This window comes from Notolepis coatsorum, assembly GCF_963971535.1.
Source record: "Notolepis coatsorum genome assembly, chromosome: 10".
Taxonomy (NCBI): Eukaryota; Metazoa; Chordata; class Actinopteri; order Aulopiformes; family Paralepididae; genus Notolepis; species Notolepis coatsorum.
The window spans coordinates 12,121,765-12,144,593 of NC_140174.1; the positions used below are offsets into that span (position 1 = coordinate 12,121,765).

The window sequence follows — 22,829 nt, forward strand, 5'->3', positions numbered from 1 at the left end:
CTCTCTGGCAGGGTGGTGTTCTGCTCTCTGACAGGGGGGTGTTCTGCTCTCTGACAGGGGGCCGGTGTTCTGCTCTCTGACAGGGGGGTGTTCTGCTCTCTGACAGGGGGGTGTTCTGCTCTCTGACAGGGGGGTGTTCCGCTCTCTGACAGGGGGGTGTTCCGCTCTCTGACAGGGGGGTGTTCTGCTCTCTGACAGGGGGGTGTTTCGCTCTCTGACAGGGGGGTGTTCTGCTCTCTGACAGGGGGGTGTTCTGCTCTCTGACAGGGGGGTGTTCTGCTCTCTGACAGGGGGGTGTTCTGCTCTCTGACAGGGGGGTGTTCTGCTCTCTGACAGGGGGGTGTTCCGCTCTCTGACAGGGGGGTGTTCTGCTCTCTGACAGGGGGGTGTTCTGCTCTCTGACAGGGGGGTGTTCTGCTCTCTGACAGGGGGGTGTTCTGCTCTCTGACAGGGGGGTGTTCTGCTCTCTGACAGGGGGGTGTTCTGCTCTCTGACAGGGGGGTGTTCTGCTCTCTGACAGGGGGGTGTTCTGCTCTCTGACAGGGGGGTGTTCTGCTCTCTGACAGGGGGGTGTTCTGGTCTGTGGGCTGGCAGGGGGGGGGGGGGGGCAGGGATCCGCTTGGTCTGTGAACTCAGCATAGCCGCACGCAGACCTCATGGTTAATGGATGAACAGCCTCAGGTGAATCCATATTTGATAGAGGTCGTGGAGGTCACCGGCCAGGCGTGCGGGGGGGGGGGTTAGAGATGGGGGCGAGAGGCAGGACGGGGCGCGGTGCAGAAACAACAGACTGTTCAGCTCTGCTCCAGTGATGCTCACGTGCAGTGATGCCAAGCAGACAGGTCAGCAATATACAAAAAAGAAGAAAAAAACAGGCTTACTCCACAGCAAGTCAAGGTTATGTTGAAGATAAGATATTCCTTTATTGATCCCCTCGGGGAAATCCGCTGCGTCATAGCAGCATGGGGGAGGGACAGGTATGGGCAGGGTAATAGTAGAAAGACGTTTAATTTCAACCTTTATTTAAAATCGTAAGCTTCGGAGGTTTCCCTCATCTACAGAAACGCCGATTGTACAAAATGTAAACAGTACACAATACAAACAATATTCACAGAAAATTAAACACCAGAGTAAAAATAAAAAAATATCAGCTAAAAAAGTTACAGGTAGTCAGTCACACAATGGTCTGAAATCATACGTTTAAACATACCAAGGGAAGGGAGAACCTCCAACTTCAGAGAGAGTTGAGGGACATTCCATGAGTTAGAGGCATTCAATGGAAAAAGCTGACATCCCTATAGATCAGAACAAACTTGAGGGACCCTAAGAACCATCCAGTCATTCGATCGAGTTGAATAGGTTCCAATATTCCAATCTAACAGTGAAGAGATATAAACAGGTTGTTTACCAATAAGGGTTTTAATTAAATATAGGCAATAAAATTAGAACTGAATATAATCCACTGCCAGCAATTGAATCAGGTCTCTGTGGTGGTAGGCAAGTGCTTAGACCCCCCCCCCCTTTTGGCACACTTCACCCAAGTGATGGACTGAAGTCTAAACAAGAGATTCAAATCTACAGTATAATATGACACAGGGTATTCCCCAGGATAAAAAAAAAAATACCAGACATGAAAAACTGCCACTGAGCTCGTTCAGCACCTTCTTGAGACCATGTGTACGAAAATCTAAGCAAATGAATAAAGGGAAGATGATTAAACTGAAGGTTTTGTGGATACAGTACTTAATTCTGCCATCCGGACACATTTAGTAATTTGAAATATTATTATAGAATATAGAATATCAGGCCTATAAATGACCTTATTATAGCCAAGTCGCACATCTATGGATCGGGCCAGTTTAAAGGGGAACTATCTTATAAATGGCCTTTTCCTGTGGTTTGCATTGTTTTCTAGCAATGTGGGGTTGTACCAACACTGACTAGATGTGAAATATCTAGCTACTCCTGTTTCTTCAGTTCAGCTCAGACAAGAACCTAGAGAGAGGGAGAAAGAGGCTCTCATACCGTGCAACTCATCTCGGAGCACATGCGCTCTCGGAGCATCTCTCCTCTCTCTATCTCTCTCTCTCTCTCTCTCGCGCTCTCTCTCTATCAGCACTCGCGTCACGTCTACCTGTTGCAAAATATCATAGCGCACACTCCCACGCGTATTCCGATCCATGCAATAATATTCACGGGGGTATATATTGTCATTTGAAACAAGTTACCAATGCATTGTCCCGTGGGATTATGCCCCCCGCGGCAAAATTAATTAGTCTCCCTCTCTATCTCTCTATCTCTCTCTCTGTCTGCCAGTGCAGACTGTGGGTGAATGTCACTCAAAGCGCATTGTGAGTATGGACGGAGCCCAGCCAAAACAGCTTGGAATCTGGAGGTGCAGAAAATTCGGCTCTAGAAGAGTACTTGATTAGAAATACAAAACAATGCATTTTTTGGAGAAAAAAAACGTACAGATGTGTTCCATAGACTCACAGGAATTGTGTACAATTGCCCAAATAGTGAAATAAATAGTAAGATATTTCCCCTTTAAAACCTGACAGTCTTTTCTACTGTTTGATACACAGTTTAAAACCTGACAGTCTTTCTTCCTGTTTGATACCCACACAGTTTAAAACCTGACAGTCTTTCTTCCTGTTTGATACCCACACAGTTTAAAACCTGACAGTCTTTCTTCCTGTTTGATACCCACACAGTTTAAAACCTGACAGTCTTTCTTCCTGTTTGATACCCACACAGTTTAAAACCTGACAGTCTTTCTTCCTGTTTTATACCCACACAGTTTAAAACCTGACAGTCTGGGCGCCCCACGTAAATACGCTTGCAGCATAATCGCAACATCCTGGGTTCGAATCCGGCCCAGGACATGTGTTGCATGTCCTCCCCTTCTCTCTCTCTCTCTCTCTCTCTCCCACTTTCAAAAACTGTCGTGTCAATAAAAGCACTTAGAAATATCTTTAAAACAAATAAAAAATTCCTCCTGTTTGATACCCACACAGTTCAAAACCCGACAGTCTTTCTTCCTGTTTGATACACACTTTGACCCGCTCTCTCAGGGCGCAGTTCCAGGCCTGGGTCCCCCACACAGTTTAAAACCTGACAGTCTTTCTGAACCTTTTGTCTTCCCAGAGTGCTAGAGAAGAAGCAGGACAATGTCGAGAACCTGGAGCTGTCGGCGGAGGGCCGCCCCGAGGTGGTGGAGGAGAAGGAGATGCCGGTGGTGGACTGCACCTGCTTCGGCCTGCCGCGCCGCTACATCATCGCCATCCTCTCTGGCCTCGGCTTCTGCATCTCCTTCGGCATCCGCTGCAACCTGGGCGTGGCCATCGTCAGCATGGTGAACAGCCACACCGTCTTCAGGGACAACAAGCACGTCCTCGTGGTGAGTAGCCTGGACTCAGCCCCCTGGACTCAGCCCCTGGACTTAGCCCCTAGACTCAGCCCCTAGACTCAGCCCCTAGACTCAGCCCCCTGGACTCAGCCCCTAGACTCAGCCCCTGGGTCACTAGCCTGGACTCAGCCCCTAGACTCAGCCCCTGGACTCAGCCCCTAGACTCAGCCCCTGGACTCAGCCCCTGGACTCAGCCCCTAGACTCAGCCCCTGGGTCACTAGCCTGGACTCAGCCCCTAGACTCAGCCCCTAGACTCAGCCCCTGGACTCAGCCCCTAGACTCAGCACCTGGACTCAGCCCCTGGACTCAGCCCCTAGACTCAGCCCCTGGACTCAGCCCCTGGACTCAGCCCCTAGACTCAGCCCCTGGACTCAGCCCCTGGACTCAGCCCCTAGACTCAGCCCCTGGGTCACTAGCCTGGACTCAGCCCCTAGACTCAGCCCCTGGACTCAGCCCCTAGACTCAGCCCCTGGACTCAGCCCCTAGACTCAGCCCCTAGACTCAGCCCCTGGACTCAGCCCATGGACTCAGCCCCTAGACTCAGCCCCTGGACTCAGCCCCTGGACTCAGCCCCTAGACTCAGCCCCTGGGTCACTAGCCTGGACTCAGCCCCTAGACTCAGCCCCTGGACTCGACTGGGACTTAAAGGTGCTGTAAGTGGTATTTATTTGTTAAAATAAGTGGTCTACATGTTAATTAAAATAACAGCTCTACATTCCGACAGCCATCACTGATATAGAGTGTCTGGTCAATAACATGGGTCTCCCAGTCTCTCCACTCTGCAGTAAACACAAAATACATTTCCTGGTATCCTGTTCTCACTTGATGGTCAAAAAATGGTAAAGAATAAGTACATTTGGCTTGGCGAGATTTCTTGAAATAAGAAAAAAGATCTAGGGTTCGCTCTCCTGATTGGATAAAGTGGGAATGGATACCAGGAAATGTATGTTCTGTTTACTGCAGAGTGGAGGGACTGGGATACCAATGTTACTGACCAAACACTATATATCAGTGATGGCTGTAAGAATGTAGAGCTATTTAACACTTATTTTAACAAAATAATACCACTTACAGCACCTTTAAGCCTTGTCTCCATTAGCTATGTTCAGCCTGGCTGGGGCTAGCCATGGTCTAGCATGGTATGCTATGGTTGGGTTTGCGTCTCCATTGCGTTTCTTGTAAACTCTCTAGTTGCTAGGCAACCTTTAAAAATTCACACCACCAACTGTGGTACACAAGCTAAACCAGGATGATACAACAGTCCCTGTACAATATTCCAATGTACAGTTTTGCTTATTTGTACAGTGTTCCCCCCCAACCCCCTCCAATGTACAGTAAATTACCTAGTATGGTTGTCAATATTCCAATGTACAGTTTTGCTTGTACAGTTGTACAGTGTTCCCCCCCAACCCCCCCCCCCCCCACCCAACCCCACCCAACCTCCTCCAATGTACAGTTTTTACGTCAAATGTATATACTCCCTTTTCTGGACTCTTTTTGTATCACAAACAGTACTGTATTTGCAAATCTGGTATGTCATAAATGTATAGATGTAGCAGTACTGTCTATCTGTATGTCATGTTGTATATCATATATGTCCTGATGAATTGAAAATGGGGGACCGTGATGTAAACAAGACGAAAGTCTTTCTCTGGTCTGCATCCCCTTAACAATTGTGTGTATTGAGCTGTACTGTATTGTACCCATTCTGCAATCTGTTAATAAAGTTTTCAATCAATCAATCAATCACTTTGGCCAGGTTATGAAAGGTGTCTGAAAGTTGTCTATCTTTGCCCAGGTTCTAAAGACAATGGAGACGCTCACTGTGTGCCAGACAGGTCACAGCATGGTTAAACCCTGGCTAGTGGAGACTTTAGACTAACACTAATTACTGACCTTTTAATGACCGATATGGGAGTGTGCAACAGTGCAAATGCTTCTCAGGTTAAGCATTTGCTCTCCCGGGCTGCTGCTTGCTTTTTTATCTTTATCTTATTGTCCTTTGTCTATGTTCATTTACTGTCCTGTTCGGCTGTTTGTTGTTGTTTTATGTCAGGTGTTGCTAGAAAAAGAGCTCTTTGAGCTCAAGCTTCTTACCTGGTGAAATAAAGGTTAAAAAAAACATTAAAAAAGACATACAACATCATATCAAACAGTTCATACAACATCATATCAAACAGTTCATACAACATCATATCAAACAGTTCATACAACATCATATCAAACAGTACATACAACATCATATCAAACAGTACATACAACATCATATCAAACAGTACATACAACATCATATCAAACAGTTCATACAACATCATATCAAACAGTTCATATAACATCATATCAAACAGTTCATACATCATATCAAACAATACATATAACATCATATCAAACAGTTCATACATCATATCAAACAATACATATAACATCATATCAAACAGTTCATACAACATCATATCAAACAGTTCATATAACATCATATCAAACAGTTCATACATCATATCAAACAATACATATAACATCATATCAAACAGTACATACATCATATCAAACAATACATATAACATCATATCAAACAGTTCATACATCATATCAAACAATACATATAACATCATAGCAAACAGTTCATACAACATCATATCAAACAGTTCATACAACATCATATCAAACAGTTCATACAACATCATATCAAACAGTTCATATAACATCATATCAAACAGTTCATACAACATCATATCAAACAGTTCATACAACATCATATCAAACAGTTCATACAACATCATATCAAACAGTTCATACAACATCATATCAAACAGTTCATACAACATCATATCAAACAGTTCATATAACATCATATCAAACAGTTCATTCATCATATCAAACAATACATATAACATCATATCAAACAGTTCATACAACATCATATCAAACAGTTCATACAACATCATATCAAACAGTACATACAACATCATATCAAACAGTTCATACAACATCATATCAAACAGTTCATACAACATCATATCAAACAGTTCATATAACATCATATCAAACAGTTCATACATCATATCAAACAATACATATAACATCATATCAAACAGTTCATACAACATCATATCAAACAGTACATACAACATCATATCAAACAGTTCATACATCATATCAAACAATACATATAACATCATATCAAACAGTACATACAACATCATATCAAACAGTTCATACAACATCATATCAAACAGTACATACAACATCATATCAAACAATACATATAGCATCATATCAAACAGTACATACAACATCATATCAAACAGTACATACAACATCATATCAAACAGTTCATACAACATCATATCAAACAGTTCATACAACATCATATGAAACAGTACATACAACATCATATCAAACAGTTCATACAACATCATATCAAACAGTTCATACAACATCAAATCAAACAGTTCATATAACATCATATCAAACAGTTCATACAACATCATATCAAACAGTACATACAACATCATATCAAACAATACATACAACATCATATCAAACAGTTCATACAACATCATATCAAACAGTGAATACAACATCATATCAAACAGTGAATACAACATCATATCAAACAGTACATACAACATCATATCAAACAGTTCATACAACATCATATCAAACAGTACATACAACATCATATCAAACAATACATATAACATCATATCAAACAGTACATACAACATCATATCAAACAGTTCATACAACATCATATCAAACAGTTCATACAACATCATATCAAACAGTTCATACAACATCATATCAAACAGTTCATATAACATCATATCAAACAGTTCATACAACATCATATCAAACAGTTCATACAACATCATATCAAACAGTTCATACAACATCAAATCAAACAGTTCATATAACATCATATCAAACAGTTCATACAACATCATATCAAACAGTTCATACAACATCATATCAAACAGTTCATACAACATCATATCAAACAGTTCATACAACATCATATCAAACAGTTCATATAACATCATATCAAACAGTTCATTCATCATATCAAACAATACATATAACATCATATCAAACAGTTCATACAACATCATATCAAACAGTTCATACAACATCATATCAAACAGTACATACAACATCATATCAAACAGTTCATACAACATCATATCAAACAGTTCATACAACATCATATCAAACAGTTCATATAACATCATATCAAACAGTTCATACATCATATCAAACAATACATATAACATCATATCAAACAGTACATACAACATCATATCAAACAATACATACAACATCATATCAAACAGTTCATACAACATCATATCAAACAGTGAATACAACATCATATCAAACAGTGAATACAACATCATATCAAACAGTTCATACATCATATCAAACAATACATATAACATCATATCAAACAGTACATACAACATCATATCAAACAGTTCATACAACATCATATCAAACAGTTCATACAACATCATATCAAACAGTTCATATAACATCATATCAAACAGTTCATATAACATCATATCAAACAGTACATACAACATCATATCAAACAGTTCATACAACATCATATCAAACAGTTCATACAACATCATATCAAACAGTTCATATAACATCATATCAAACAGTTCATACAACATCATATCAAACAGTTCATACAACATCATATCAAACAGTTCATACAACATCAAATCAAACAGTTCATACAACATCAAATCAAACAGTTCATATAACATCATATCAAACAGTTCATACAACATCATATCAAACAGTTCATACAACATCATATCAAACAGTTCATACAACATCATATCAAACAGTTCATACAACATCATATCAAACAGTTCATACAACATCATATCAAACAGTTCATATAACATCATATCAAACAGTTCATTCATCATATCAAACAATACATATAACATCATATCAAACAGTTCATACAACATCATATCAAACAGTTCATACAACATCATATCAAACAGTACATACAACATCATATCAAACAGTACATACAACATCATATCAAACAATACATACAACATCATATCAAACAGTTCATACAACATCATATCAAAGAGTACATACAACATCATATCAAACAATACATACAACATCATATCAAACAGTTCATACAACATCATATCAAACAGTGAATACAACATCATATCAAACAGTGAATACAACATCATATCAAACAGTTCATACATCATATCAAACAGTACATACAACATCATATCAAACAGTTCATACATCATATCAAACAATACATATAACATCATATCAAACAGTACATACAACATCATATCAAACAGTACATACAACATCATATCAAACAGTTCATACAACATCATATCAAACAGTACATACAACATCATATCAAACAGTTCATACAACATCATATCAAACAGTTCATACAACATCATATCAAACAGTTCATACAACATCATATCAAACAGTTCATACAACATCATATCAAACAATACATACAACATCATATCAAACAGTTCATACAACATCATATCAAACAGTACATACAACATCATATCAAACAATACATACAACATCATATCAAACAGTTCATACAACATCATATCAAACAGTACATACAACATCATATCAAACAATACATACAACATCATATGAAACAGTTTATATAACATCATATCAAACAGTTCATACAACATCATATCAAACAGTTCATACAACATCATATGAAACAGTTCATATAACATCATATCAAACAGTTCATACAACATCATATCAAACAGTTCATACAACATCATATCAAACAATACATACAACATCATATCAAACAGTTCATACAACATCATATCAAACAGTACATACAACATCATATCAAACAATACATACAACATCATATGAAACAGTTCATATAACATCATATCAAACAGTTCATACAACATCATATCAAACAGTTCATACAACATCATATGAAACAGTTCATATAACATCATATCAAACAGTTCATACAACATCATATCAAACAGTTCATACAACATCATATCAAACTGCAGGGATCAGGCTTTTTCCAAAGCGAGCCCTTCTGTATCTCAGTGTTCTGTACCTCAGTGTTCTGTACCCCAGTGTTCTGTACCCCAGTGTTCTGTACCCCAGTGTTCTGTACCTCAGTGTTCTGTACCCCAGTGTTCTGTACCCCAGTGTTCTGTACCTCAGTGTTCTGTACCCCAGTGTTCTGTACCTCAGTGTTCTGTACCCCAGTGTTCTGTACCTCAGTGTTCTGTACCTCAGTGTTCTGTATCTCAGTGTTCTGTACCCCAGTGTTCTGTACCTCAGTGTTCTGTACCCCAGTGTTCTGTACCTCAGTGTTCTGTACCTCAGTGTTCTGTACCTCAGTGTTCTGTATCTCAGTGTTCTGTACCTCAGTGTTCTGTACCTCAGTGTTCTGTATCTCAGTGTCTCAGTGTTCTGTACCTCAGTGTTCTGTATCTCAGTGTTCTGTACCTCAGTGTTCTGTACCCCAGTGTTCTGTACCCCAGTGTTCTGTACCTCAGTGTTCTGTATCTCAGTGTTCTGTACCTCAGTGTTCTGTACCTCAGTGTTCTGTATCTCAGTGTTCTGTACCTCAGTGTTCTGTACCTCAGTGTTCTGTACCCCAGTGTTCTGTACCTCAGTGTTCTGTACCTCAGTGTTCTGTACCTCAGTGTTCTGTACCCCAGTGTTCTGTACCTCAGTGATCTGTACCTCAGTGTTCTGTACCTCAGTGTTCTGTACCTCAGTGTTCTGTACCCCAGTGTTCTGTACCTCAGTGTTCTATACCCCAGTGTTCTGTACCCCAGTGTTCTGTACCCCAGTGTTCTGTACCCCAGTGTTCTGTACCTCAGTGTTCTGTACCCCAGTGTTCTGTACCCCAGTGTTCTGTACCCCAGTGTTCTGTACCTCAGTGTTCTGTACCTCAGTGTTCTGTACCTCAGTGTTCTGTATCTCAGTGTTCTGTACCTCAGTGTTCTGTACCTCAGTGTTCTGTACCTCAGTGTTCTCAGTGTTCTGTACCTCAGTGTCTCAGTGTTCTGTACCTCAGTGTTCTGTACCTCAGTGTTCTGTACCTCAGTGTTCTGTACCTCAGTGTTCTCAGTGTTCTGTACCTCAGTGTTCTGTACCTCAGTGTTCTGTACCTCAGTGTTCTGTACGTCAGTGTTCTCAGTGTTCTGTACCTCAGTGTTCTGTACCTCAGTGTTCTGTACCTCAGTGTTCTGTACCTCAGTGTTCTCAGTGTTCTGTACCTCAGTGTTCTGTACCTCAGTGTTCTGTACCTCAGTGTTCTCAGTGTTCTGTACCTCAGTGTTCTGTACCTCAGTGTTCTGTCCCCCAGTGGTCTGTACCTCAGTGTTCTGTACCTCAGTGTTCTGTACCTCAGTGTTCTGTACCTCAGTGTTCTGTACCTCAGTGTTCTCAGTGTTCTGTACCTCAGTGTTCTGTACCTCAGTGTTCTGTACCTCAGTGTTCTATACCCCAGTGGTCTGTACCTCAGTGTTCTGTCCCCCAGTGGTCTGTACCTCAGTGTTCTGTACCTCAGTGTTCTGTACCTCAGTGTTCTGTACCTCAGTGTTCTGTACCTCAGTGTTCTCAGTGTTCTGTACCTCAGTGTTCTGTACCTCAGTGGTCTGTACCCCAGTGATCTGTACCTGCGCCCTGAGGGCAGTAGGGTGAGGTAGTGACGTGGTGGGTGTGTGATGTCCTGTTCTATTGAGGTTGCAATATTGCCATATTGTACAGTTCTGCAAGGTTGGGTGATTTGAGACAGATCATCCTGGCAGCGGTGTTGGTTATGTGTGTGAGTTTGGCCTGGTTAGTAAGTTACGGATAATATGTTAAAGAAAGCTGCTAGATCCTAGTCCTGCATGCTTTTTAATTTTTTTTTAATTTCTCTTTCTCCGATTTTCTGTTTTTCTCCCCATCCAATTTAGTCGCCGTGCCAATCCCCCCCCTCCCCTACTTGGCTGCTGTATGCATGTTCTCCTACGAGTCAGTACAAGGGCGTCCCGAAGCCGACCGCACGCTTCCTCCGATGCGTGCGGCGACTGCCAGTGACGTCTTTTCACTTGGCAGCGAGGACTCTCATTGGTGAAGTGTAACGCGTGGGAGGGCATGCTATCTCCACCAAGTCCTGCCCTCGCTGAGCAAGCGCCGAGACCTGACCTGTAGGCGTCGCTGTCCACAACGCCAGATTCCAGCCCACCAGCTTCCTACCCCCTAATACTGCCAATTGTATTAGTATGAACGATCAGCCAAGCTGGTAACAACGCCGAGAGCTGGGCTTGAACCCAGCATCTCCTGCGTTGGTGACGAGCGCAATCTCCGCTACGCCACCTGACCGCCCTAGTCCTGCATGCTTTTGAATTATTCTGTGATTCAGGGTCTGGCCCCTCTGCCCTGATTGGTGCTCTCTCTGGTTGGAACTCCAACCGGGCCAATCAGCATTCGTTACCAGGTAGAGTCTGCTTATATACCCGCCAGGCCTGTTCACCAGAATAATAAAACTAGAAATCAACCAGACTGGAAGCACTTTCAGACTGAATAATGAAGTGAAACGGAATGCAATGGACCTATTTCACTATTACGTCACCGTGTAAACACTGCATTGCACCATACTGGTACATACTGGGGTACATTTAAAGGTACTATAGCCAGCATTCAGCCACCAGATGTCGCACTAGAGCACCAGCATTTATCCAATGAGGTGCATTCCACGTGGGGAAATGGGAAGTAGGGAGGGGATACATGCCTGCAACATGCGACATTCCTTTTGGACCCGCACAATGTTTTTAAATGACAAATCAATCATTTGGGAGGGAAAAGCTATATTTTTATTCCACACCTTTCTAAAAGCTATGTGGATGTATTATTTATAAAAATTAATAAAAGATTACTCTACATAAATATTTTATCGATAGCACCTTTAAAACTTAAATGGTTCAATGGTTCAAAATAGCAATTCAGTGAAAATGTCAGCTGTCAGACTCAAGGAATCTGACACTGGGCTACTTTACCATCACATAATGGAAGACAATGAAGTTGAGAGTTTAGTTCGGTGGTCTAAATGCAGAGGCTTCACTAACTAACTACCACGTCTGTTTTCAACTTCATCCAAGGTATCTATTGTATATTTATTTACCAAGGGTTAGTCACCGGAAGTAAACAACTGCTGGGGCTGACCTGGGACCAGTGGTTGACCTGCTGGGGCTGATCTGGGACCAGTGGTTGAACTGCTGGGGCTGACCTGGGACTTGTGGTTGACCTGCTGGGGCTGATCTGGGACCAGTGGTTGACCTGCTGGGGCTGACCTGGGACCAGTGGTTGCAGAACATCTGCATTAACATAGTTGATTATTCTTTCTTCTAAAGACCTTGGGTGGGATCGTCAAAGAATGGATTGCACGGTGCTAATTGCACGGTGCTTACTTACAATTCATTAGGAATTGAAAATGGGGGACCCAAGTCAAGTCAAGTCAAGTCAAGAGTTTTAATTGTCACGGCATACAGGTATACAATGAAATGCGGGTGGTCTTGCCCGCAACGATGTGCAATACAGTGGTACAACATATAATAGAATCAAATGAAAAAACAACATTGTGCAGTAAACAGGTAACATGGAGTGACATCTCGGTATCTGTACATAGTTATTTACAGAGCATATGGGACATGCTAGTTAGCTTTGGTAGTGCAATACACTGTTCCTGTTATTCTAATTTAAAGTGTCCTTTCCTTTGGCCATAAGTGTGCGTGTGTGCGACATGAGTGTGTGCCCGCTCATGTTAAAGTGTTAAGTGGCTGCTCGTGTGTGAGCGTGCACAGCGTGCGTGTCGTGTGTGTGTTCATGTGTGCTTGTGTGTGGATAGTTCAATGTTCTGAGCACTCAATGTTCATTGTTCATGGCTCTGATGGCCTGGGGGAAGAAGCTGAGCCTCAGCCGCTCTGTCCTAGTAGCTGGGGTTCGCAGGCGTCTGCCTCACCTCAGCAGCTGAAACAGGCTGTTATTGGGGTGGTGAGGGTCTTTCATTATCCTGCAGGCTCTGGATTTGCACCTCTTGTTGTATAGAACCTGCAGGGGGGGTAGTGCAATACCCGTGGTATGCTCGGCTGAGCGCACCACTCTCTGTAGGGCCTTCTTGTCCTGTGCCGTGCTGTTTCCATACCAGGCAGTGATGTTTCCAGTCAGGATGCTCTCTACAGCTCCTGAGTAGAAGGACTGGAGTATCTTCCCCGATACTCTGAACTTCCTTAACTGTCTCAGGTGGTAGAGGCGCTGTTTCGCCTTCTTTACTACTGTGTCTATGTGTGTTGACCATGTCAGGTCCTCTGAGATGTGGACCCCCAGGTACTTAAAGCTGCTCACCCTGTCCACGGTGGCCCCGTTAATCATCAGTGGTGTGTGCGTCTCCTGCTGTCCTCTCCTATAGTCCACGATCAGCTCCTTGGTTTTACCAATGTTCAGGAGCAGGCTGTTGTCCTGGCACCAGCGTTCCAGTACCTCAACCTCCTCCCGGTAGGCCTTCTCGTCGTTGTCCGAGATCAGCCCCACCACCACTGTGTCGTCTGCGAACTTCACTATGGAGTTAGAGCTCAACTTGGCCACACAGTCGTGTGTGTAGAGTGAGTACAGCAGGGGGCTCAGAACACAGCCCTGGGGGGACCCGATGCTCAGGGTGATGGTGTTGGAGGTCTGACCCCCCACCCTGACCGCCTGGGGTCTTTCGCTCAGAAAGTCCAGTACCCAGGCGCTCAGGGCGGAGCTCAGACCTAGCTCGATCAGCTTGTCCACCAGTCTGGTGGGGACTATGGTGTTGAACGCTGAGCTGTAGTCAATGAACAACAGTCTCACATAGCCCCCCTTCTGACGGTCAAGGTGCGAGAGGGTGCTGTGCAGTACCTGGGAGACCGCGTCGTCGGTGGACCTGTTTGTCCTGTATGCAAATTGCATAGGGTCCATATCACTGGGGAGGGAGGCACAAATGTGGTCCTTGACCAGCCTCTCGAAACATTTCATGACCACAGAGGTGAGTGCCACCGGTCTGTAGTCATTTGGACATGTTGGGGAGGGTTTCTTCGGCACAGGGATGATGGTAGACATCTTGAAGCAGGCAGGGACCACTGACTCCGCCAGTGATTGATTAAATATGGCGGTGAACACAGGGGCCAGCTGGTTGGCACAGGACTTGAGTATGCGTCCTGTTATGCCATCTGGGCCAGCAGCCTTCCTGGTGTTCACCTGCATAAATGCTCTTCTCACACTGTGTTCCGACAACGAGAGAGCGTCCCCGCCCCCCTGCGGTTGCCCCCCCCCTCCACAACAGCCGGCGCGCCAGTGACGTCACTAGCCGGAGAGCCAGCAGCGCCACTGTCTACACCAAACCGAGCGTAGAAGATGTTGAGCTTGTCCGCGAGGGAGGCGTCGTCGCTCCCCATTGAGGGGGCGCTGACTTTATAGTCAGTTATTGTCTTCAGTCCCTGCCATAATCCTCTTGTGTCGTTTTGTGCCATTTGTGTCTCCAGTTTATCAGCATATGTCCTCTTAGCAAGTTTGACAGCCTTGCGTAGAGTATAGACTGAAGCCTTATACTCCTCCATGTTTCCTGACTCTCTACCCAGGTTGTAGGCGGTGGTACGAGAGTTCAGAGCTGCTCTAATAGTGCTATCCACCCATGGTTTCTGGTTTGGGAAAATCCGCACCGTTTTTCTGGGGACAATACCATCGGCTATTGTTGTAATGTAGCACACCACTGTGTCTGCGAGCTCGCTGACGTCACTGGCGCTTCCTTTGAACATATCCCAATCCGTGTCTGTAAGCACGTCCTGGAGCGTGGCCTCTGATTCGTCGGTCCACTTCTTTGTCTCACGTGACACGACGGCGTCACGTGATCTCTGTTGATATGCCGGAAATAGCAAGATGGAGTCGTGGTCGCTCGAGCTTGTGGACCCCGTTAATGGCGGAGCGGCTACTGCCTTGTATCCGGCTTTGAACGGGGAATAACAGTGGTCGAGTGTGTTTTTCCCTCTGGTGGAGCAAGCGATGTGCTGAAAAAAGGACGGCATCACATTCTTCAGGTTGGCCTGGTTGAAATCGCCGGCTACTACCATCGCTGCATCTGGATGTTTGATCTGGTGTTTGTTGAGATGATCGTGTAGTTCTCCCAGCGCTTTGCCCGTATTCGCGTGTGGGGGAATATATACGGCGGTCATGACGACCGCGGAGAACTCCCTCGGGAGATGAAACGGACGGCACAGAATAGAAAGATGTTCCATGTCCGGGGAACACGAGTTTGAGAGAACATGCACCCCCTCGGGATTAACCCAGGAATTGTTCGTGATGAGGCAGACCCCGCCGCCGATGGTCTTTCCTGAGGCAGCGGTACGATCTGCACGTAAGACTGTGAAGGCATCCGAGGGAGATACGCTTTTGTCCGGAGTCGCCGACGTGAGCCATGTCTCCGTGAGACATATGATGTTGATGTCTCTCATCTCCCGTTGGAACCGGACCCTCGCCCTTAGGTCATCCATCCTACCCTCCAACGAACGGGCATTCGCCAGAAAGATGGATGGAATTGCTGGGCGGTAAGCAGCTCTTTTTAGTCTCAGTCTGATACATCCACGTCTCCCTCTGTGTCTCCTCCAGCCTTTGTTCTTTTCCTTGCCGCCATTCTCCCGTCTGATTTCTGCTGGCCATTCTAGGTCAAAAGTGTCTCCGAACTCCTCTTTGAGCCCGGGGTTTTCTTGATGTAAACAAGAAAGTCTTTCTCTGGTCTACATCCCCTTAACAATTGTGTGTATTGAGCTGTACTGTATTGTACCCATTCTGCTGGGTAAATAAAATGTTAATCAATCAATCACCGCGCAGGTATTTTGAATCACCAGATGCATCATAGTGTTTATAACATCATGTTGGTTTGGATGCCAAAAGGTCTCGTGTAATGGTTAGTAGGGTCATTATAACAAGCCTTACAGAGATTCACCTTTTACCCTGACAACCCAGCTGTTCACGAAGCAGTCTCCCCGTCCTCTAGTCATCTCCCCGTCCTCTAGTCGTCTCCCTGTCCTCTAGTCATCTCCCCGTCCTCTAGTCTCCCCGTCCTCTAGTCATCTCCCCGTCCTCTAGTCTCCCTGTCCTCTAGTCATCTCCCTGTCCTCTAGTCGTCTCCCTGTCCTCTAGTCTCCCTGTCCTCTAGTCTCCCTGTCCTCTAGTCGTCTCCCTGTCCTCTAGTCTCCCTGTCCTCTAGTCTCCCCGTCCTCTAGTTGTCTCCCCGTCCTCTAGTCATCTCCCTGTCCTCTAGTCTCCCTGTCCTCTAGTCTCCCCGTCCTCTAGTTGTCTCCCCGTCCTCTAGTCATCTCCCTGTCCTCTAGTCGTCTCCCTGTCCTCTAGTCGTCTCCCTGTCCTCTAGTCTCCCTGTCCTCTAGTCTCCCTGTCCTCTAGTCTCCCTGTCCTCTAGTCTCCCCGTCCTCTAGTTGTCTCCCCGTCCTCTAGTCATCTCCCTGTCCTCTAGTCGTCTCCCTGTCCTCTAGTCTCCCTGTCCTCTAGTCTCCCTGTCCTCTAGTCGTCTCCCTGTCCTCTAGTCTCCCTGTCCTCTAGTCTCCCTGTCCTCTAGTCTCCCTGTCCTCTAGTCTCCCTGTCCTCTAGTCTCCCTGTCCTCTAGTCTCCCTGTCCTCTAGTCTCCCTGTCCTCTAGTCTCCCTGTCCTCTAGTCTCCCTGTCCTCTAGTCTCCCTGTCCTCTAGTCTCCCTGTCCTCTAGTCGTCTCCCTGTCCTCTAGTCTCCCTGTCCTCTAGTCTCCCTATCCTCTAGTCTCCCTGTCCTCTAGTCTCCCTGTCCTCTAGTCTCCCTGTCCTCTCTAGTCATCTCCCCGTCCTCTAGTCGTCTCCCTGTCCTCTCTAGTCATCTCCCTGTCCTCTAGTCTCCCTGTCCTCTAGTCTCCCTGTCCTCTAGTCTCCCTGTCCTCTAGTCTCCCTGTCCTCTAGTCTCCCTGTCCTCTAGTCATCTCCCTGTCCTTCATTGTTTTTATTATTTCTCCTGCTTGTGTTTTATTTGTCTTTGTTGCTTTAGCGTCCTTGGGTTTCATGAAAGACGCTGTATAAATCCAAGCCATTATTATTATTATTATTATTATTATTATTATTATTATTATTATTATTATTATTATTATTATTATTATTATTATTATTATTATTATTATTATTATTATTATTATTATTATTATCGTTTCCCATTTTGTGGGACCTGGATGGATGGATGGATGGATGGATGGATGGATGGATGGATGGATGGATGGATGGATGGATGGATGGATAGATAGATGGATAGATACAGTATAGATAGATACAGTAGATAGATAGATAGATAGATAGATAGATAGATAGATAGATAGATAGATAGATAGATAGATAGATAGATAGATAGATAGATAGATAGATAGATAGATAGATAGATAGATAGATAGATAGATAGATAGATAGATAGATAGATAGATAGATAGATAGATAGATAGATAGATAGATAGATAGATAGATAGATTGATTGATTGATTGATTATTATCATTATTATCCTCCTTAGAGGACATTTCTTTTTAAAGCCTGGATCGAACTGGACCGCTTCCATCCCCCTCCTGTCGGGGCAGCGTGTCGAAGTGTCCTTGAGCGAGACACTTAAACCCCTAACTGCTCCCGATGAGCAGGTTGACACTGTGCATAGTCGCCTCTGCCGTTGGTGTGTGACTGTGTGAGTGAATGTGAGGCATAAGTTGTAAAGCGCTTTGGATAAAAGCTGTCAGTGGGTTTCTATGAGGTCTACATCAGTCAGTGTGTTTCTTTTTTTTTTGTATCCACTTTTTTTCTCCTCTTTTTCTATTTTTCTCCCATCTCAATTCCATTGTGCCAATTCTTCCCTCCCCTGTCTTGAACGTTGCTCGCATATGCCCCCCACTGGCTGGTTGTAGGGAGGATAGAAGCCTTGCATCACGTGTCCCCTCCGATACACAAGGAGGCAGCCTGTCACATCTTTTTTTTTGATCCACTTTCTCCCATTTTCTATATTTTCTCCCATCCCAATTTCGTATCATCCAATTCAACCCTCCCCTGTCACGAACACTGTTTCTTGCCTCCCACAAGCCGGCTGCAATGTGGACTAAGTCATACATAGCACAAGTCCCCTCCGGTACTCGAGGTAACAGCAGTCGCATCTTTTCACCTGCGCAGCTCGATCTCTCAGTGGCGAGGAGTAACGCGTGGGAGGCTCACGCTGCCCCCGACACTTCCTGATTCTACTGCGCAGGCGCACCAACCGACCTGTAGGAGTCGGTCACTAGAGTCACATACGGCCAATGTGTATTAGTACGGACGACCAGCTAAACTGAAAGCAAATGTGGAGCGCTGGGCTCGAACAGGCAAGCCCAGCGTCTCCAGATTTCGTGGCGAGCGTCTTGCCCACTACGCCACGTAGCCGCCCGCAGCCTGTAGAGGGGGGGGGGGGGGTGGGGGGGGGGGGGTTAGGACATTTCTAGGGGCCAGTTTCGAATTGCAGTCTCCCGTAGGTGTTCTTTGTGTTGTACAAAATGGCTATATTTTCGGACTTCCTCGGCCAGTCTTTCTTCGATTTGGTCCATGTTTGTAATGTAGTTATTCACGATCCATAATGGAACGCTCCAACCGAGTTCCCGAGATGATAAATGGTAAAAGTATGTCAGAGGAACACATACATGGCCCGGCCCGACCCAGCCCAGGGCGGCGGCCAATCCCAGCTCTGCGCTGTCCACGTCAGCTTGTGTCGATTTGACGCACAGTTAAAACTTTGGCCAGCTGGGGGTGGCCGGGTAGCGCAGCGGACTAAGCGTCTGTCTACCACCACAGAGCCAGTGGGATCGAACCCGGCTGTGGTGCCTCCGGCTTGGCCGACCGTCCATACTAACACAATTGGCAGTGTTAGCGGGTGGGAAGCCGGCGTGGGTGGGTCCTGGTCGTTGTAAACAGCGACTCCTACAGTTCGGTCGGGGCGCCTGCACAGCGAGGGAAGGATCTAGGAGAGGTAGTGTGACCTTCCACACGTTACACTCTCCCAGTGAGAATCCGCGCTGCCAGATGAAAAGAAGCGGCAGGCTGGCTACACATGTGTCGGAGGAAGCATGTGATAGTCTCCGCCCTCCCAGACCGACGGTAGGGGGTAGAGTGCGCAACGACCAGGAAGGGGATTGGGAATTGGCATAACAACTAACATTGGGATGGGAGGAAAACGTAAAAAGAAGGGGGGAAAAAGATAAAAAAGGAAAAGAAAACTTTGGCCAGCTGCATGTACAGTAGGCCTCGCCGGAGGCTTTGCAGACACTTCTGACGTCTGAGTATAAACTATAGGCATTACTGTCCGAGCGGCTACCAGATACTCTCATAGGGTTTGTGATCAATCAGATTATTGTCTGGATGATTCAAACGGATGGTTATCTCACTACACTACACTACTATCTCTCTTCAAGTTTGCCTGTTCATTAGAGTAGAAACCAAAACGTGTTTCTACCAAGAGCTGCACAGTTGGGCCATCTCTAGCGCTTTCCATTTCAAACTAGAAAAGTGCGCTCAGTAGAGTGCGAATCTCCGCCAGGCAGCATGCCTTAATAACAATAATACAGATCTATTCCATTTCCCCTGTCCACTCATTCAGTTCTAATGTAGCCAGATCATGCATCAGCTAGTATTGCTGTCAACTGGAATTTAAACTTCCACCTAAAGCCATGAAAGACTAGCGCTGCATCTGATTACAGTTGTACACGGTCTCTTTACGCTCTCCCTCCCTTTCTTCATACTGAATCTATTTCAATGGACAACAATGATGGAAATTTAAATGAAATACTCGTTGTTGACCAATTAGAAAAATATTCCAGAATTTGGGTCCTTGGCCTGTCAGCGTGCACAATAAATATGAGTATATTGTACATATGTCTATACCGAACACTGTGACCTCATTTTCTTCTTCTAAATTACATGCTATACTATGTTATTTGATACTATCTTGTCTAGCACAGTCTCTGGAGCGTAACAGTAAGAAGCATTTTGTATGAAAGTATTCTGTACTTCTGTATGACAACTATTAAAGAAACTTGAAACTTGAACTTGAAACTATATTAATGAATAGTATGCGAGATTAGCTGCGGACAGACGATACATACATGCAACCAAACGCACGACCCCCCCCCCCCCCCAAAACTGCAGCCGGGTGGAGATAACAAATATAAGGCTGTCTCTTTTGTTGCCGCTTCTCTATTGGATGTGATGACTTATCTGCCTCTCCCTCTCTCTCTCCCTCCCTCTCTCTCTCCCTCTCCCCCCCCTCTCTCTCTCTGTCTCTATATATATATATCTCCCTCTCTCTCTGTCTCTATATATATCTCTCTCTATATATATCTCCCTCTCTGTCTCTATATATATCTCCCTCTCTCTCTCTCTGTCTCTATATATATCTATCTCTCCCTCTCTCTCTCTCTCCCTCTCTCTCTGTCTCTCTCTCTCTCTCTCTCCCTCTCTCTCTGTCTCTCTCTCTGTCTCTCCCTCTCTCTCTCCCTCCCTCTCTCTCTCTCTCTCTCTCTCTCTCTCTCTCCCCAACAGAAAGCCCAGTTCGACTGGGATCCAGAGACAGTGGGGATGATCCATGGCTCCTTCTTCTGGGGCTACATCGTGACCCAAATCCCAGGAGGGTTCATCTGTCAGAAGTTTGCAGCAAACAGGTCCGCTCACGCAACCCGTACTGGTACTTTGAACGCCGGGGATAAACAGACAGCGCGCCATTGGTGCGGCTGGATAGCGTAGAGGTCTAAGCACTCACCTACCACCGCAGAGACTCTGGGATCGGATCCAGCGGTCAGCAGTACCTCCGGCTTGGTCAGTCGTCCGTAGTACAAACACAATTGTCAGTCCTGGTCGTTGCAAACAGCGACTCCTGCTGGTCGGTCGAGGCGCCTGTTCAGCAGGGAGGGGATCTGGGGGAAATAGCGTGAACCTCTGTGCACATTACGTTCTCCCAGTGAAACTCCTCGCTGTCAGGTGAAAAGAAGCGGCTGGTGACTCCACATGTATCGGAGGAGGCATGTGGTAGTTCTACACCCTCCCCAGACCGACAGTAGGGCAGCATGTGGTAGTCTACACCCTCCCCAGACCGACAGTAGGGCAGCATGTGGTAGTCTACACCCTCCCCAGACCGACAGTAGGGCAGCATGTGGTAGTCTACACCCTCCCCAAACCGACAGTAGGGCAGCATGTGGTAGTCTACACCCTCCCCAGACCGACAGTAGGGCAGCATGTGGTACTTGTGGTAGTCTACACCCTCCCCAGACCGACAGTAGGGCAGCATGTGGTAGTCTACACCCTCCCCAGACCGACAGTAGGGCAGCATGTGGTAGTTCTACACCCTCCCCAGACCGACAGTAGGGCAGCATGTGGTAGTCTACACCCTCCCCAGACCGACAGTAGGGCAGCATGTGGTAGTCTACACCCTCCCCAGACCGACAGTAGGGCAGCATGTGGTAGTCTACACCCTCCCCAGACCGACAGTAGGGCAGCATGTGGTAGTCTACACCCTCCCCAAACCGACAGTAGGGCAGCATGTGGTAGTCTACACCCTCCCCAGACCGACAGTAGGGCAGCATGTGGTAGTCTACACCCTCCCCAGACCGACAGTAGGGCAGCATGTGGTACTTGTGGTAGTCTACACCCTCCCCAGACCGACAGTAGGGCAGCATGTGGTAGTCTACACCCTCCCCAGACTGACAGTAGGGCAGCATGTGGTAGTCTACACCCTCCCCAGACCGACAGTAAGGCAGCATGTGGTAGTCTACACCCTCCCCAGACCGACAGTAAGGCAGCATGTGGTAGTTCTACACCCTCCCCAGACCGACAGTAAGGCAATGCGCGCAACGACCAGGAAGGGAATTGGCATATCACATGCTCTACCTCTCGGTTTACTAAGAGTTTCTTCCCCAGTGCTGTGCGCAGCCTGAATAACTCCAAAGGATAGATTTGTATATTATCCTATTTTATTTTAGTGTGTTATTTAGTCAGGTTGTGGACGTGCTGTTTCTGTGCGTCTGTGCATCACGCACTTTGATTATATGCACTTTTACTGTAAATTGTGCCTCTATGCATTATGCACTTGACCACTTTAGGGGATGTTGATATCAACCTTAGCATTTGTCCTTTTATACTGTCTGTTTTTATTTAATTAGTTGTAGACACACAGTGTTTGCTCTGCACCTGTATTCCAATGTGGATTCGTCCATACATGGCAAATAAAATCTCTGACTCTGACTCTGATAACGACTAAATTGGGATGGGAGAAAATGATAGAAAGGCAAAAAAAACAGACAGCTCTATTA

The 22,829-nt window shown here is 45.3% G+C and overlaps 1 protein-coding gene across 1 annotated transcript in view; it reads left to right on the top strand.

Annotated features, from left to right (window-relative positions):
* Positions 1-22,829, top strand: part of LOC311235443 (vesicular glutamate transporter 1-like) — a gene marked incomplete at both ends in the record, with an annotated part of 55,177 nt that overhangs the window by 13,933 nt on the left and 18,415 nt on the right. Inside the window, 2 exons of the mRNA XM_084322906.1 lie at positions 3,148-3,400; positions 21,067-21,185. Of these exons, the coding sequence (XP_084179032.1) occupies positions 3,148-3,400; positions 21,067-21,185 (372 nt within the window). The remainder of the gene's footprint in view (positions 1-3,147; positions 3,401-21,066; positions 21,186-22,829) is intronic.